At 50.4% G+C, this 18963-nt stretch overlaps 1 protein-coding gene across 2 annotated transcripts in view; it reads left to right on the forward strand.

Moving 5' to 3' along the window:
- SNTG2 (syntrophin gamma 2) overlaps positions 1–10843 on the forward strand; it is a 229955-nt gene extending 219112 nt beyond the window's left edge. For both annotated transcript variants that reach the window (XM_066237602.1, XM_066237603.1), the window contains 2 exons: positions 1753–1863; positions 10617–10843. In XM_066237602.1, the coding sequence (XP_066093699.1) occupies positions 1753–1863; positions 10617–10748 (243 nt within the window). In that variant the 3' untranslated portion in view covers positions 10749–10843. The remainder of the gene's footprint in view (positions 1–1752; positions 1864–10616) is intronic.
- The last annotated feature ends 8120 nt before the right edge of the window (positions 10844–18963 follow it).

Consider the following 18963-nt stretch of genomic DNA (forward strand, 5'->3'; position numbering starts at 1 on the left):
ATTCTCGGTGGGGTCAGACATCCACACGGTGAAAAGGCTGTCTGGAATATAAGTCAGCACATAGAGACAAGGCTGCTTGTTAATATATCCGCAACAACAGCAAGCGTGGAAGGAGTTCGCCCTGGTTTTAGATCTTGAACGTCTGATCCCATGCCCGTGGGTGGCGTGCAGACTCTGGCCTCGTGGGACACCACCTTGGGCTCTCCGCAGCCGACGGTCTGCTCCAGGTTCATCCCCATGCGAGGGTTTGCGTCAGGACCAGCACAGGTAGTCACCTGGAAAGGCGGGCTGAGTTCACTCAATGTAAGAGGGGAAGCTGCTGTAGCCGTTCCCGACACCCCACGGAGCTCCCAGTTTTCAGAACCAAGAGGAAGGTGGTTTTGACACTTTGTCCTGAAATGCACAGACTGTTCCACAGCAAGACTGAAACTAAGATGGGGACTGACCTGATTTCTAATGTGAGGTCAGTGTGGGCACAGTGTCCACAGGCCTGCTGTCTGGCCCCTCCACCTTTTGGGACACATGGGAAAATGTGCATTCCTATTTCAGAGCTACGGCTTTGAGTGGAAACTCAATCTGCAGCTTGCTAAGGAGGAGTCGCTGCTCTCTGTTGGGACTGATTGTCATCAAACGTCTACGATGAAAGACCACCTTCTATGAAAGACAGATATCAACTCGTTATTTCCTGAGGCCTTGTTTACTAAAGAGAAGAGCTTATGGAGCACTTTCATCTCTCAAGAGCCTCAGCCAACATGAGGAACTTGCTTCTCCGGGGAGGTGACATAGTCCACACCTTCCAGCCCAGCTCAGGACAGAGGGGTTTGACCAGAGCAGAGGGGTGTTTGACCAGAGCATGGTCAGCCTGCTGGTCAGGATTAGAGTTGTTGCTTTATCTCACATGCCATGGGAAGAACTGGACTTGGCAGTGGGGTTTTTAAAAAACGTTTTACAAGCAAAGCCCTGGCCGGTTGGCTCAGTGGTAGAGCGTCGGCCTGGCGTGTAGAAGTCCCGGGTTCGATTCCCGGCCAGGGCACACAGGAGAGGCGCCTATCTGCTTCTCCACCCCTCCCCCTCTCCTTCCTCTCTGTCTCTCTCTTCCCCTCCCCCAGCCGAGGCTCCATTGGAGCAAAGATGGCCCGGGCGCTGGGGATGGCTCCTTGGCCTCTGCCCCAGGCGCTAGAGTGGCTCTGGTCACAACAGAGCGATGCCCCAGAGGGGCAGAGCATCGCCCCCTGGTGGGCAGAGCGTCGCCCCCTGGTGGGCGTGCCGGGTGGATCCCGGTGGGGCACATGCGGGAGTCTGTCTGACTGTCTCTCCCCGTTTCCAGCTTCAGAAAAATAAAAACAAAAAAACAAAACAAAACAACAAAAAAACAAAAAAAAACAAAAAAAAGTTTTATAAGCAGAAAAGGGGATGATGACCTTACGATGCTCTTAGACTCTGTCCATAAAAGCCCAAGAGGAGATGGAGAGGGTGGACAGGGGTGGACGGGACTAGAGAGGGACTGTGACGTCCTGGTTTCGGGACCAGCTCTGTCAGGCTTTTGGCTGGAAGGTCAGCCAAAAGGCTGGAAGCTGGTGGTGTGAGGTCAGTTCTCAGGGACAGAAGAAAGAGAAGGTTGAGATTCTGAGGAATGATCACGTGCTCGGTGTAGACAAGCAAATATCTGCGTTTTACTTCAATAGATGACTTATTTAATTAAACACATGACCTCTTGTTTCTAAATCACAAATCAATTTCCTTCCTTTGCAGACTGTCCTCTGGAGGTTTAAATTCTCTCAGCTGAAGGGATCTTCAGATGATGGAAAAGCTCGGGTCAAGCTGCTGTTTCAGAATCTGGACACCAGACAGATTGAGACGAAGGTAGGGGTGGTGGTCCTGCCACCTGGCCACATGTCCTGTAAGTGTAAACGGGGTGGAAACATCCACCTGCCCACGGGAAGTAAAAAGCCCCGTCCCGTGGTGTGGACCCTGCTCAGAGGCCCGGCAGCAGGGTCATCCACAGAGCTCAGGTCACATCCCCCAGTGGAGATGTTTGCATCCTGAGACCGAGATCCGTGAGACATGATAGGATTCTGCTAGAAATCACAAACTTCTTAGTAAATGTTAGCAAAAAATCAGCATTAAAAAATGCATGAAAGCCTGACCAGATTGTGACCCAGGTTTGAAACCTGAGGTCACTGGCTTGATCTGGGTCGCTGGCTTGATCGTGGGATCATAGACATGACCCCATGGTTTCTGGCTTGAGCGAGGGGTCACTTGGTCTGCTGTAGCCCCCTGGTCAAGGCACATATGAGAAAGCAATCAATGAACAACTAAGGTGCCATAATGAAGCATTGATGTTTCTTTTTTTTTTTTTTGTATTTTTCTGAAGTTGGAAACAGGGAGGCAGTTAGACAGACTCCCGCATGCGCCTGACCGGGATCCACCTGGCATGCCTACCAGGGGGCAATGCTCTGCCCATCTGGGGCGTTGCTCTGTTGCAACCAGAGCTATTCTAGTGCCTGGGGCAGAGGCCATAGAGCCATCCTCAGCGCCCGGGCCAACTTTGCTCCAATGGAGCCTTGGCTGCGTGAGAGGAAGAGAGAGACAGAGAGGAAGGAGAGGGGGAAGGGTGGAGAAGCAGATGGGCAGTTCTCCTGTGTGCCCTGGCTTGGAATCGAACCTGGGACTCCTGCATGCCAGGCCGATGCTCTACCACTGAGCCAACCAGCCAGGGCTACATTGATGTTTCTTATCGTTCTCCCTTTCTATCTGTCTCTGTCTCTCTCTCTAAAAAAAAAAAAAAAAAAAATGCATGAGAAGTCATAATGTAGAGGAAGAGTGTTAGGAACTGCATAAAATGTGTGACGAGTTGTCTGTGACGTTAGGAACAAAGTGCTGCTAAAAGCGTGTCAGGCGGACTCACAGACCCACCGCCTTCAGCTGCCAGCTTACTGTCAATGGGCATTCTTTCCCATATTTTATGTATAATGTGCTGTCACCAGCCCAGCTGTAGTGCAAACTAAAGACCAACCAAAGGACAAACTCAATACACTAAAGAAAGAAAGGGGGAAAAAATGTGAGCCCCGAGCACACACATTATTTGACAACAGAGTCTGCACGTTGCATGCACTTTTTTTTCTGATGAAATTAACCAGAGGGACGTGTCACCTGTGGCACAATTAGACCTGAGCATTTAGTATCAGCTTTTAACAGCTCTTTATTGAATTTAAGGAAGTGATTTTCCGTCTCTACTTTTACATGCAATCGTAATTGCGCAGAATTTCTAGACATTCTTATGTTCAAGGGATGGATGAAATCAACTGTGCCCAGAAATGCCATCCAGGCTGTCGCGTGCATAAGGGGCAGCCAACGAGACAGCAGCTGTCAGGGACGCAGGGCGCTGGGCTGTGATGGAGAGCTGGCCTCGCTTGGTCTTGCTGCCCTGAACAGAGTCTAGGGGACATTAGCCACCGGCAATGTGGGCTCCTTAAGGAGGGCAGGAGTTGAATAATTTCACTTTACTGTTGGCGGTTTATTTGAACTGTGGCCCCATGGCTAACACTGCCCTTCCTTCCTTGTCTCCTGGACTTACGTTGGACTGCCGAGGCCAGGCCAAGCAGCAGAACCTCTTCTGTGCTTACGTCCTGCAAGTCCCTTCATCCACACTGTGAAACTTGCTCACTGGAGTCGTGAGGACCTTACACTTATGGTTCCCGGTGGCTTCGTCCCAGGGCACATGCTCTGGAAATGTCCAACTGCTTATGTTGACAGGCAACACCTGTTTCATTAGATGTAAAGGTATATTTTTCTCTTTGACACTTCGTCAGCTCTGGTTCTGAGTTGTAAGAGACCACAAATGTTGAATAATCTGCACCGCACGGCCGACGACATTAGCCCGGGGCACACGGTTGAAGCACTCGGTTTCGCTGTGGCGCTCTGTGAGACAGCACCTGTTCCATTTCAATTGACGGAGAAGAATACCCAGCCCGAGGGCAGAGGGGAGAGGACCAGACACAGGGTCTGCAGGGGTGAAGCTTAAGCAGTTCCCAGGCGGCTCTTTATGGAAAAGCTGCCAATGCAATAACTTAGCTACACACAGAAATGAGTGTGAGACAAAGACACGTACCCCAGCAAACCCAGATTAAGAGCATCTCTACCCTGTTCCCCCTCCACCTGGTCCCCAAACTGCCCCGGCCTCCAGCCTCCCCTCTGGGCTGTGGGACGCAGGGGTGAGTCAGAGGGACTGAGCCACATTCTGGGAAGGAAACAGCCTCTGAGCCCGACAAGCGCACCTGAACCGGACAGAGGAGGGAGTCACCCACCCAGGAAAACCCCATGGAAAGGCCAGCCCGGGGATAAGGCCCTGTGTCACATCCATTCCCTACAACAGGCAGCCCGCCCTCCCAGAACAGACACACCTCATGGGGATTCTTCACCTCCCAGCCCCTCTTTGTTGGTCCAGGCTCTGCCCAGGGACCCACCGGAGCTCTGAAATGCACCTGTCACCAGCCCCTCCACCAGCCCATCGCCTGGCTGGTGTTCTCTGCGAGGGGCTCATGGCCCCCGGTCTTCTCTTTCCTCCCATCCAGTGGCAGAAGGTCATCTTTGTCACACAGACGTCACCTTCCGTGCAGGGCAGCATCGGCCCCCACGTGGCCCCCACACAGCCCAGCTCCCTGCTGTCGGGGCTTATTGCCCACCTGCTCTCTGCCCTTCCTGCTCCTCACCCGCCACCTGTAAAAATCCAGTTCCTGTCCAAGGGTGGTGCAAATGACCAGTTACCATTGGAGCTGTGCTCCATTCACTCTGGCCCCTTTACCTTTCTGGTAGTGCACGAGGGGCTGGCCCTGCGCCCTGAGCTCCTGCAGGGCCCAGCTCCAGGGCAGAGCTTGAGATGCGGCATTCACAGACCTGAGTCTTCCAGACCTGAGAGGAACCTGCTACAGCCGAGCTTCCCCTGGACTTGGTCCCATGGCGACCGTGCACATCCGGAAATCTACAGTCAGGGACACAGTGGGGACACGCTGGGCCCCAGTGCTGAACCAGAAACCTGACACTGCTCTCACCTGCATGATCTGAGCACCTGTGGTGGCAGCTCCATGCCCAGGTGGGGTTGGGGCCACTCTGTCCTTGGGAGCCACGTGGCAGATTTTCAGGAATTTTTCCAGTGAGTATTAAACTGTCAGTAAGTCATCAGTCGGGTCACCACACAGCCATGGACACACTTGCCAATTAGAACCCCCTCCCCCCAGAGCATCGGCACCTGGGCTGCAGAGTTGTAAGTGGAGGACCGAGGTTCACACTCCAGTGACCATCTGGACAGGCGGAGGTCTTAACCATCAAGTTACCAAACTCAGAGAGGGGTCGGGCAGTCCAAGTCCCTGCAGAACGGTAGCTGGTCAAGTGGGTCCTGAGGCAGGACCTCCCCCATGGTACCGTGTACTGTCATGTTTTTCCTCAGCCTCTCCAAGGGAAGTTGCAAGCACGCAGTTTGTTGCAGTCACACATTCATTTACCTAGACACCGGCCCGTTCAGCACGGCTTTGACCTTCAGGCTGCCACGACCTCGATCATGAATTCATTAGGAAGGGTCTTGGCCGTGGCTCGCTCTGAAGTTCAGTCTGCATGAGAATTGTGACAGCGGACTGGAAACTCTGGTCTGAAATGGTTCCAGATTCTCTATCTTGCCTCCTGCACATGGTCATTAGGTGACAATTAGACAAAACTGAAAACGCCAGCTGGCTACGGTGCGTCAGAATGGTGTCAGTCATTTCCGACCCTATTTTGACAAATGTCTGGCAGTTTGTGCCCTGGAATGGAAATACAGACAATTCCATAAAGAAATGTGATTTCTAGTGGAGGAGATTGATTGGGGACGGGCGGGTGACATTACACTCCGGTGCTGATTGAAGATGTCACTCTCGCGGTTGAAGGAGCAAGAAGGATTGTTAAGGGAGAAATGCTTTCTCCCATTTTCGTGACCTCATTATTCATATTTCCACAAGCCCAGCATAGATCCTCATGGCCTCCTAAAAGTTTTACCGAATTAAGGAAAAGTTCAAGGAATTAAAACGCTCAAACATTGATCATCGTGCCAAGCTATTGCTCATATTGAAAATCATTACTTAGCCAACAGGAAATATGGAGAGACCAGTGAAAGTCAAGGTCATTAGGACAGCTGTGTAGCAGAGGACAGCAGCTGGGTGGTGGGACTTCAGTGGGTGATGTGGGGCCAGAACCCAATGGCCCCTGTGCCGGCCTGAGGTCCACGCCGCTGACTCCCTGACCCCCCGGCTTCCTGGTCTATGAAATGGTCCAGTTCCCACATTACAGGTGTCCCGTGTTGAATTGGGGTTGACTGGATGGTGCATAGAAACAGCTGGAGCTTTAACGCAGTTTAAAAGCCTAAATTTTGAGGTTGGCAAACATGCTGGGCAGGAACATCGTGGGCGCGAGGGAGAGACCCCAGCGTCTTCTCCCTCACCTACCACATCAGTCTGGCTCAGGCTTGTGAAAGCCTCCGCTTCTTGTCTGGGAGACAGAGTCCTCCTCCTGATGTGTCTCTGTGAAGGTCAGAAGGCGTGTGCGGCAGCCCAGCCTGGGATCCACAGAGCCCTCATGCCCCTGGTTTTCATTCTTCCTTCCACATGTTAGTTAGTGCCTTTGTCTCATTGCTCTGTAGCCCAGGAACTCATTTAACATTTCCAGGACTCAGAATCTTTTTATTATTATTATTATTATTGTGATAAAATAAATAATATGAGATCTACTTGCTTAACTGGTTTTTAGTGTACAGGTCAGGAGTGTTAAGAACACTCACGCTGTTGTATGACTCATCTCCAGAACTTTCTCACCTTCCCCGACTGAAGCTTCATCCCCACTAAACACTAAACTCATCTCCAGTCCCCCAGCCCCTGGCACCCCATCAGTCTCTGTGACTCAGAGAACTCTGGGTGCCTCACAGGAGTGGAATCACACAGCATTTGTCCTTCCATATCTGGCTTATGTCTCTGAACATAACGTCCTCAGGGTTCATTCATGTTGTATCAGAATTTCCTTTTTAAGGCTGAGTACTCTTCTACTGTATGAACGCACCGGATTTTCTCCACGCGCTCATCAGTGGGCACTAGGGTGGCCTCCGCCTCATGACTGGTATGACTTGTGGTGCTGTGAACACAGGTGCAGGTGCCTCTCTGCTGCCGTCACTCTGGGAGAGAGACGAGGTGGTCACCCAAGCAACGGCCTGCCAGTCCCCAAGTGACTAAAGCTGTTTAACTACTTTTATAGACTTTCTCTCCAAACCTATTTGAACAAAAACTCCTTGTTCAATATGACACATATGACTAGTGTCAGACCTTCTGGGAAGTGCTGTTCTGTGGACATCGTCACATTTCAACATGACTTTCCTGTCTGTGTGCTGCTGTGCGGGTGCACGGTCTTCGAACCCAGCACCAGCATCGAGTCTGGCAGAACGTCAGCATCTGTCCTGCCTAATTCGTGTGGCGAAGTCAGGGCTCTGCAGGCTCTGTGGTTGGAATGTCAACCAGGCGGAGACATCGCGGCCAGATCTCCACCCGATCTGCGGCTGGTCCGTGAAACGCTCTCCAGGTGCCTTACTCAGTGCCCAGGAAAAGACGAGGTCGAAGCTTGGTTCCTGGCTTTGCAGCCAGTTGACTGACATGGAATTTGGTGGTGTTTCCACTTTGTGCTGTTAGCACATTTAGAGAGTTTGCTGTGCTACTTTCGCATAAGAGACCGAAACTTACTGATTCTGCGTTCGGACTTGCACCTCCTTATTCCTGTACACTGAGCTGCCCTTGGTTACATCTGGGGAGCTTGAAGAGCGGCTTCCAATTTGCATATGTAAGACCAAGACCTGAAGCACAAATGACATGGACTTTATGGCTCCTTTTTGCAAAATGTCCCTTCAACAAGCTCAGTCGTTGCTGCTTGGAGACCCTCCATAGAGTAACTTAAGTTTGTGTTGTTTGCAAGAACCATGTGCTTTTTCTAGAATGTTTCTTGGTTTTCTTCACATCCGGGGATGAATCCCAATGTGCAGAAGACTGGACATGGTTCCGGGGTCTGGCTGCAGGGAGTTAACCACTGGAGGTCTGGATGGGGCGAGGGGACTGAGTGACAAGTGTATCAATTCTTCAAGAAACTACTTAAATGCTAGGACGCTTTCACAGGACAATATGCCTGAACATTTTGAACATTCTGCTTATCATCACTTAGAAAACGTCAAGAGAAACAAGCGTTGGTGACAAATACTGGCTAAACATGTAGCTGTCCAGTTTATGTCGAGTGGTGAAGCACGTGATGAGGGAAAGGGCCTCCTTTCTCATGGTCCTGCCAGCCGGGCGGCCGGGAAGCTGGGCACTCACCATAGCCTCTACACCTGCCCCTCTCTGTTCAAGTGTCCTTCTGAGCTGAGTTCATGCCCCCAGTTTCCCTCCTCTGCTGGCACAGAGGTGACAGCTTCTGTGTGCATGTCCCACACACGGCCACCTACAGGGACAGTCCTGGCCTCCCTCCTGTCAGCCACATCTGCGTCCAGGGACTCTGGTTGTCCACCTGTGTCCTTTATCCGCCCTGTGAAAGGGGCAGCTTCCCAAGGAAGTCAGGCTGCACCCGGCTTGAGAGCGGGACCCAGGTGGACTCCATGCTTAAGGGAAACTTGGGGTCATTTGTGAGAATCGTGTATTTGAAGAGAAGCAGCTCAGCAGCAGGGGTGGGCGGCGGGGAGGACACCCCGTGAGCTCCCAGACTGGGTGCACCCCTCCTCGCTGCCATCCTGCTCAGAGATCCTCCCAAGAAGTGCTGGCGGAGTTCTTGTTTCCTTTACAGTGATGCCCCCCACAGCTTAGAGCAGTGGTTCTCAACCTTCCTAATGCCGTGACCCCGCAATACAGTTCCTCATGTTGCGGTGACCCCAAACCAAAAAATAATTTTGGTGGCTACTTCATAACTGTAATTTTGCTACAGTTATGATTCGGAATGTAAACACCTAATATGCATTATGTATTTTCCGATGACTTTAGGTGACCCTGCTGGGGTCACAACCCACAGGTTGAGAACCACTGGCTTAGAGTAATTATGGGAGACTCTGGACAAAATTTAGCCAGTAGGATGTTAATCAATGAGTGGTCACCTCAGAAGGAGTTTTCTGGGCCCTGGCCAGTTGGCTCAGCAGTCGAGTGTCAGCCCAGCGTGTGGAAGTCCCAGGTTCAATTCCCGGTCAGGGCACACAGGAGAAGCGCCCATCTGCTTCTCCACCCTTCCCCCTCTCCTTTCTCTCTATCTCTCTCTTCCCCTCCTGCAGCCAAGGCTCCACTAGAGCAAAGTTGGCCCAGGCACTGAGGATGGCTCCATAGCCTCTGCTTCAGGCGCAGAATGGCTCCAGTTGCAGCAGAGCAGCGCCCCCTGGTGGGCATGATGGGTGGATCCCGGTCGGTCGCATGTTGGAATCTCTCTGCCTCTTCACTTCTAACTTCGGAAAAATAGAAAAAAAAAAAAAAAGGAGTTTTCTGGTTCTTCATTATTTTGTTACATCAAAATAGAAGACAGAATCAGCCATGGAAACCCCCTTCCGGTGGGGGGGGGCAGGACCCTGTCACCATCAGAACACAGGACATTGAGGCTGTTTTGCCTAATGGCGGCTCAACTCCACCATCCTGTCCCACTGCTGTTTCCGCAGAGGGGTCAGGGCTGCCTCGCCTGTTGCCACCGGTGGGGACTTATGTGCAGGCTTTGACATATGTGGGGGGTTTGCAGGAAGAGGGGTGTTACTTTATGGTGTGCTTTTGCTTTTAAATCACGTTTGGGGTCTTCAAAACGGGAATAGGATCCAGGAGTTTATTTTGAGTTTCTAACTTTTTTCTTTCTTTATGGGGCACCACTATCTGAAGGAAATTCTCTCCGTTGAGCTTCACTTCTTAGTTCTCCTGTTGACATGGCAACGAGCTGAGTGTGGACCAGAGTCGCTGTAGGTCCCCTGCCCCTGTACACTGTTCCTCAGCACCACATGGCTATGGGCTTTTCCAACAACGTCTTTGTTATGAAGTCCTCACACACAGCTGCTCATGCATACCCACCTCCATGCACCTGCACATGCACTGTGAGCATACAGGCTTGCAGGCACACTCAGACACACACGTGCACAGGCACACATGGGCACATACATGCACAGGCACATGTGCACGGTGATTAGTTCTGCTAACTTGCAAACACCATAAGCTCTGCTGTGCAGAGATGCACATGCCAACCTCCTGGGGCGCTGAGCGGGCCGCACCCTCATGGAGGCTGAGTGTGTGACTCTGCTGAGCAGGTGATGTCAGAGCCAGCATGAGTCATGTTAAGAGGCCAGAGAGAGGGAGTGAGCTTTAGCCCGTGCTAGTTACAGGAAATAGGAGCTCACACCGAATCATCAGGGCACCAAAGCAAAATAGCCCCGTGCAGTCATGGTTTAGGCACGTGACTCAGCCATACTTTCCACTTTTGTCCTGTCCTGTGTTCTTGTCCTGGAGTGGCTTCCATGGAGTGGACACAGTGGAGACTTCGTTAGCCCTTTGGCTCATGTGCCGGTCTGGTGCCCAGCCCGCACACATTTAACCCTGTTCTCCCTGCAGGAGCTGGAGTTCCAGGACCTGACCGCGGTTCTGCATGGCATCCACGCCTTTTTGGCGGCCAAGGTGGCCTCGCTGGACCCCGCCTTCATGGACAGCCAGAGCGTCGCCCGGAAGTACCTGTACAGCAACTAACCTTCTCAGCTGGGGATGGGAATTAAATTATTTTCTTAAGAAATGCACACTGTTGCAACTCTTGTGTGATTTTATAAGGAGCCTATCATTGTGATACCAATAAAATTCGTCCCCGTTTCCAGCGATGGGTCATCCCTGTCAGAGCCCAAGGGCCACACATGGCCCAGGCACAGTCTGCTTGCAGCCCCAGCAGCCAAGTGGAAATTGCGTCCCTGTGTCCCTCTGGGTCCTGAAGGTGCGAGCACTGCGCACACGTCCCGCTCCACCCTGGGGACACCCAGGCTTCCTCTGCACAGTGTGTGATGGGGACCCACGCACTCTGCATTCCTGTTTCCCTGGGGAGGGGTTTCCTTGGGATGTAGCTGGTCCCCCCCATCCCTACCCCCAGTCCCCGAGGAGGAAGCTGGTCTGAGAGACGTGCGCAGTAGGAATGTATGGGAGAGGCAATGGACGTGAGCTGATTTTATATTAAACATTTATGAGCCAGTTACTGTGTAATTAAATAATGAATAATTTTAAAGTTAGTTCTAATGGTCCTCCCTGTTCATGAGGAGAGCCTGCATGGTGGCTGCCTTGTTTCTCATGGAATTTATTACCTTTCAGGGCATCCAACTGCTTTTGTTACCAAAAGCAATTTAAAGGATGCTTTTGAATGTTCTTTTAGGGCTACACACTGCAGTCAGAGAAAGTCAAAATCAGGCATTTTCATGGCTACAGGTTCAGAAAGAGGGTAAACCCTCAGGGGGTGAGGTGAGGAGGGGGACCCCAGCAGGTCCATGCTCCCACAGCATGCTGGGAAGCAATCATGAGACACTCACTTGGCTGAAATTCCAGGGATTCTTCCCATTCCTTGTGGCCCTTGAACCCTCCCCCCAGCCCCTCCTGCTGACTTGATATTTACAAAGAGGGAACTATTTTTATATATAATACAGTAAATATTTACAATCAGTGGTTTGTCGTGTTTGAAAATTTATGCTTTTTCGAAGATATCTATACATTCTCATATATTTCATAGATAAAATTCCCATTTATGACCCTGGCCAGTTGGCCCAGCAGTAGATCATCAGCCCAGCATGTGGATATTCCTGGTTCGATTCCTGGTCAGGGCACACAGGAGAAACGCCCATCTGCTTCTCTCCCCCTCTCCCTTCTCTTTCTCTTTCTCTCTCTTTCTCTCTCTCTCTCACCCTTCCACAACTATGGCTCAAATGGTTGGAGCAAGTTGGCCCCAGGCCCTGAGGTTGGCCACATGGCCTCTGCCTCAGGTGCTAAAATAGTTTGGTTGCCTAGTAACAGAGCTACATCCCAGATGGGCAGAGCATCACCCCCTGGTGGGCATACTGGATGGATCCTGGTAGAGGAGCATGCAGGAATCTGTCTCTTTGCCTCCCCTCCTCTCAATAATAATAATAATAATAAAAATCCTATTTACATTTTAATGGTTTTCACAGAAAGCTCTAAGATAAGCAGAGAGCATTGACAGTGAAATTCAAGTAATATTCCAGAGAATGGTATTCCCAGAGCGTCAGGCAACATTTTTCTTCGTAGGGTAAGCTGAGTGTCTTGCTGAAATAAAACAGTGTCCAACCCAAGCCTCCCCACGAAGAACTGGGCAGAGTTGTAACCAGTGCCCTGGACAAGTTTAGTTTCAAAATGGGGCAACAGCTCAGTGTTGTGTGCCTCCCACCCTCCTGGGTCTACAACCAGAGGAGCCCGTGGTGCCCTGAGAACCCACTGAGAATGACACGTGGGCATATGGGCACCTGTCCAGCTGGACGTGAGCCGTTGCTCACATGGCCCCTTCCTCCTGGGAGACAGGAGCAAAGGCACCGGGCGGCAGGGAGCATTAAGGAGCAGTCCCATGTTCCTTGTCACCTGACGGAGTCATGAGCGGAGTTAATCCAACAGTGAAAGATACACCAAGGACATGTTTCTGAAAACATTCCCAAAGATAGCTCTTAGTCAGTGAGCGCTTTCTAGAAAAAAAACAACACACTGCATTCTGGCAGTGACAAAATAGGTCATCCTGCATCTAGTTGGGGGAAGAAAAGGATGTGCACATTATTTGTACCTAACAGCTTGTCTACACCACAGGAAGACTCGAGAGTATTAAATAAGAGTTCTCTTCAGCAGCACATATACTAAAAAGGCGAATTAAGTAATACGTTGGTTTTTTTTTTCTGAGGAAATGTGTTCTGTAACTAACTGTTCTTTCAAAACTGGAAGTCAGAGCAAATGAAAACAAAAGAGACATCCAACCTCTGTCCCCAGGGAAGCCGGTATTCCTGCTGGCTACTCTGGGTGGGGACGACACCTCTGCCCCACAGTGCAGTCCTTCTCACAAAGACTAGGGTAGGTCTCCTGAGCCCTGCAGGGGAGCTCTGTGGGAGTCCTATTCCTTTTGTGATCTCCTGTGTGTGATTGTCAGAAGTCAGCTTCCAGCTGGGGGTGTCTGCCTCCTCCGCAAAGCTTCTCTCCCTGAAGCTCAGAGCAGAGACAAGCTGATGGCTCGGCGGGCGCCTTGCGGTCTCCTTGTAGGAGCAGGGGTTCTCCGTGCCTCCCGGGAGCTCACAGGGAAGAATCCAGGCAGATCCAGAACAGGACAAAGCCAGGCCACAGGTTTGGTTTCTAATCCTTTGTCCTCAGAACTGAGGAGATTAATGCCAACTTTGCCACCAGAGGCTTTCTCCTGCCCTGCAGAGAGAGTTGGGACAACCATGGAGGAAGCCCAGAGGACGGAGGTGGACCCCCAGTTCAGCATTCCGGGTGAGTGCCCACGTCTGTCTGGATATCTTATTCAGAAAATGGTTAAGTCAGTCTGTGCATCTGTTCCTCTCCCTTCAAACTCGGGTTATCGAAGTTTTATTCGCCTTTCAGGTGTCTGAGAGTAGAGTCAGCCACATGTGGCTCATGGACCAACCCGGTGGCACGGCCTGTTTTTGCAAATGCAGATTCTTTGGAACACAACTGAGTCTGGTCTACACCCACATCTCTCCGCAGCGGCCGAGTTGAGCAGTTGACAGCCTGTCTTCCCCGGAAAGTATGCTGGTCTGCAAGCCCTGCGCGGTCCCCCGTCTGTGTCACGTGGGTTCCCTCGTTAGTCTTTCGGCTGTCAGGGGCCACGTTCCCAGAATGTGGCAGGACTTGGGGTCTCCGGGAAGCTGTGGGCCGGGCTGCGTATAGAAAGCTCACCTTGGGTAGGTCCACTTGCAAGGCGGCTCGTCCTGGCGGGCTCTCGATGGATGGGGGTGCTGAGAGGGGCAGAGTCTCCCTGCCTTCTCTGGCTCTGTCCTGGAAGTGACAAACCCGGCTCAGTGCGAGTGGGGAGGCCTAGGAGGCAGCAGGGACCCGTGAAGCCGTCCTGAGGGCTGCCTTCCCGTAGTCACCCTGAAGTCCACTTTAGGTTCATGTGCTTCAGTGCAAACTCGAACGTCTGTTTCAGTTCATTTGTGCTGGCGTTCACTGTTTGGTTTTTAAAAAGCTTTGCTATCTCCGTGGTATGAATTACCTTAGTCCAGGGGTCCCCAAACTACGGCCCGCGGGCTGCATGTGGCCCCCTGAGGCCATTTATCCGGCCCCCGCCGCACTTCCGGAAGGGGCACCTCTTTCATTGGTGGTCAGTGAGAGGAGCATAGTTCCCATTGAAATACTGGTCAGTTTGTTGATTTAGATTTACCTGTTCTTCATTTTAAATATTGTATATTTTCCCATTTTGTTTTTTTACTTTAAAATAAGATATGTGCAGTGTGCATAGGGGGTTTGTTCATAGTTTTTTTATATAGTCTGGCCCTGCAATGGTTTGAGGGACAGTGAACTGGCCTCCTATGTAAAAAGTTTGGGGAACCCTGCCTTAGTCGGTCCTCACTCCAAACCTGTATGGTGGATACTTTTCTGTGTCCATGTTTCAGACAGTAGAAAACATGGCGTGGAAAGGTGGTGTGGCTTGGACAATGGTCATGAACCAGTACAGATGGAACGAGGAATTCTGACCTAGTAACCTGGTACCATCCACTGAGGTCTTACATGTTCTATCGTGGTACCTTCCAGGTGTAGCATTTGCACTCCACTCACTGAGCATTTCCTGGGTGCACATACTGAGTCAGGGCTGGGCAGTCAGCCTAACACCCCCCTTGGGCCCTTCTGCAGTGTGGAGAGGACAGACACCCGTGTCACTGGAAACATGGTCAGCACACATCCGGGGGCGCAAAGGGACCTCTGTATCCCAAAAAGGTTGCTGGGGACTCCTCCACAGTGCCCAATGGGCAGGCTGGCAGGTGAGGAGGGTGGGGGACAGCAGACCAGGAGGCAGAGATGAGAAAGGGCTTCAAGCAGGTGAGTGTTGTTGGCCTACAAATCCCAAACAGCCTGTGGACACAGTGCAAGGAGGGGGGTCCCCAGGAGTCGGGGAGTGAGGTGTGTGTGGGTGCTGTGTGTGTGTGGGGGTCATGTTGTCATAAGATGCCCACGTTCACCCACCTGTTCTTTAACATATTTTGATCACTTTCTAGTTAAAAGATACTGAGACCGCAAAAGTCACTCTCACGAAGCCCTTGCCCTCTAGGATCAGACCAGAGCGACACTGGTCAGAGAGGGGCCATCACGCAGGAGGGGCAGAGCCCATTTTGCAAAGCCCGAGTCTCTGGAAAACCTGAGAGATCTCAGCCCCGCTGGACAGGGGGATGCAGACTGGAGGCTGCCTGCGCCCCCAGGGGTGGGGGTGTCAGGGGACATTGTCCTCTTGCTGAAGGCAGTGCCCTGCATGGACTCAGACCCCTCAGCATTGGCTTTAGAATCACACTGAGTTTCCTTGACTCCATTCCTGAGTGAAGGCAGAGAGATGGAGCATTCATGGGTCTTATCTCGGTGAGCGCGAACCCAGCTCCTCTATGCATGGATGCTTCACCCAAGGCTTGGCTAGTGCTGGTGGCATTCCTCTGCCGGTGCTCAGCGAACCAGATCGACTGTGAATAAGTTGGAACCAGAGAAGAGGGGTGGGAAAGCATCTGCTGTACATCATGGGTGTCTGGAGACCTCCAGCCCCTTCCTTGGTGCTGTGGGCAATGTGTGCTGATGTGCCCACTGAGAGGGTGCAGGTGGAGGTGCCTGTCTTCCCCTGGGCGCTGTTCCTGTGTCGTGTCTGAAGCCCAGTGATTTCCAGGCCTCCTCCCCTGGAAGAATATGCTCATACCTACCCCTGAGAAGCTTACTTTTGTATGAACGCCTGGGAATGCCTTAATGTTATAACTTCCCTCCCGAGAAACTTGCATCTTCAATCCACAGTCTCTTAACTCAGTGGACATACCAATGATGTCTTCAAAGAGCAGTTCAGTCACGGTCATATGTTCAGCCATGTTACAGTGGGACAGCCAGGCAACCGAGACCACACGTGGAGAAAGAATAGTTCGCATCTGTCGATGAATGTCAACAAAATGTCTCATTTCTTCATTGATTTGAAGAGATGTCCATCAAACCTGACTTCACAAAAGGTCAGGTAGAAAACCTGTTTGTTCTTCATTTTGTTGAAAACACTGGAAAGTGATTTTTCCAATGAAAAGCTAATGTATGTTCCATGATTTTGTAAGACAGCTGCCTAATATTAGACTAAAACAACTGGTCAAGTTCATCATCCTACCCTAACACGTTACTACTTGTAGCATTTGTCATGACTGGGGTGCCTCCCCACACCCTGAAGCTCCTCATTAAAGGGAAACACAAGGTTGATTGTTGCGGTTTAAAGCATTTTACCTCAGTGCCCAGGGACACCACCAGCAGCCTGATCACAATGGACCATCCGTGCGTGATCAGTGGAGGCAATGGCTCCATGACAAGGGCTTGGGACTGGGGGGAAAACATGTCTCGAAAAGATAACTCCTTTAATAAGTTAATTATTTTGTGTGGAAAACTAATGTCAGTTTTATGTGCACTAACAAAAATTAACAATGTACCAACTTCTTTCTAGACAAACAGCATCCCACCCAGCCCACAGTCAGCATCACAGCCCATGTTGGGAACCCAGTCTTGTTGGAAACACGAATTCACACAGCCATTTGTTCTGCTTTGCCCAGGATGTATTGTTGTGTTTTCATGTTTCTGTGTCCCTGTTTATTTCTTTTTTTTTCACCCACCCCATTTGCCAACATCTGTTTGTTCTTTGTATCTGAGTCTGTTTCTGTTTGGTTTACTCTTTGTTTTTGTGTGTGTTTTCTTTAATTAATTAATTTATTTATTTATTCATTTTAGAGAGGGGAGAGAGAGAGAGAGAGAGAATGGCGGGGAAGGAGCAGGAAGCATCAATTGCCATATGTGCCTTGACCAGGCAAGCCCAGAGTTTTGAACCGGCAACCTCAGCATTCCAGGTCAACGCTTCTATAAGGGAAATCACATGGCAGTTGTCTAGGTCCATCCACGTTATTGCAAATGGTAAGATTTCATTCATTCTTATTGCTGTGTGATATACCATGGTGCACAGGCCCCGCATCTTCTCGACCCACTCAGCTGCTGATGGGCACCGAGGCTGCTTCCATATCATGACTGTTGTAAAGAACGCTGCAGTGAACATGGGGTGCATGTATTCTTTCATATTCGTGTTTTGGGTTTCTAGGAGAAATTTCTAGGAGTGGAATCGTTGGGTCATAAAGCAGTTCCATTTTTAATTATTTGAGGTAACTCCACCCTGCTTTCCACAGTGGCTGTACCAGTCTGCATTCTCACTCGCAGTGCAGGAGGGTTCCCTTTTCTCCAAACCCTCGCCAGCTCTTCTTGTGTGCTGATTTACGGGTGACAGCCATTCTGACGGGTGTGAGGTGGTATCTCCCTGGGGCTTTGTTTTGCATCTCTTTGATGATTAGTGACATTGAGCATCTTTTCATATATCTTCTGGCTATCTGTGTGTCCTCTTTGGAGAAGTGTCTGTTCAGGTGTTCTGCCCATTTTTCTGTATGAAATTCAAATAAAGGATGATGAGTAGTTTTCCTAAATGTGGAAGGAAAGTATCAAAGATAATAAAGTCCAATGAGAAGTTCCTGAGCATGAACCCCTCAATCCTGGGCCGCAGGCATGGGGCAATCGCTGTTGTCAGGAGGACCCAAGGGCCATGATGAGGAGTGGTCCTGACTTACACACAGAAGACTCATTAGTTCCCTCAGCCAGACCCATAACTCCCTCTCACACACCAGCCCTCAAAACCCCGAACACACAGTGCTCTGGGAAGCAGCCTATGTTTGGACAAATCCGTGCTCACTCACCTCGGCTCTCTGTTTTCTCAGAAGAAACAGAATGTTCCAGAATACCGTGGTGGGATTCTTTTAAAGGTTTTTTTTTTTGTTGTTGTTGTTTTGTTTTGTCATTTTGCAAGTAGATCAAACCAGCACAAGAATGTCATAGGCACTTGGCTTCAGGGAGCCTGTAAGTGGCTCTCATGGCCAGAAGCTTCCAGAGGCTTCCAGCAGGTCTGACAGATTGTGAGAGTTTAGGAAGGTTGGCTCCAGGGTGGCCCTGAGCTGTGCTGCTGCTAAGTCACAGACAGCTCCGTGGGACAGTGTCACCTGGCAAATGGACTGCCCCACCTAGGGAGGCTTTGCTGCCCCAGGATCCAGGGTGACATTCTAGACAGACACAGTTTCTGTCCTTTTTATGATATTTGTCCCTGTCACGTATGGAAAACTTGTCTTTGAAATGGTACTAAAAACTGTCAGGGGGTCTCCTGGGTTACAGAAAACACACAAAACTGTAACTAGCTCTTACTTAAAACCCAAAAATATTTGTGGCTTTACTTTGCATGTATCTTAGAATAAGAAACTCTATTATGATGTGTGAAGCTGTCCACGCAGATTAATGAAATATAATTTCCTTCACATCTCAGTGAAATGGATTTGTACTTTTATTGTAGGTATGAGTTTATTCAATAATTCTGTCAGCAAGAATTGAATATTAGCTCCACATGGAGTTTTCCTCATGTCTTGGCAAATCAGTCATTAATGACTAAGCCTAAAGGAAATCTTCTTAAAAATGTCATTTATCTTTTACAGAAAAATGTAAACAGATTGCTTTCTAATCATGTATCCTTGTGGAAAAAAATTTCAAGCAGAAGTAGAATGGTCTCTTTTAAAAGTCTTCTTTTCCCACCCCTTCTCACACACAAAACAACTATGATTTGTCATGTGTCCACTTTCCAGCCTGGCTGTGTGCTGGGGGCGCCTCTCCCTGTGGGTCTGAA

This window comes from Saccopteryx bilineata, chromosome 6, assembly GCF_036850765.1.
Source record: "Saccopteryx bilineata isolate mSacBil1 chromosome 6, mSacBil1_pri_phased_curated, whole genome shotgun sequence".
NCBI lineage: Eukaryota > Metazoa > Chordata > Mammalia > Chiroptera > Emballonuridae > Saccopteryx > Saccopteryx bilineata.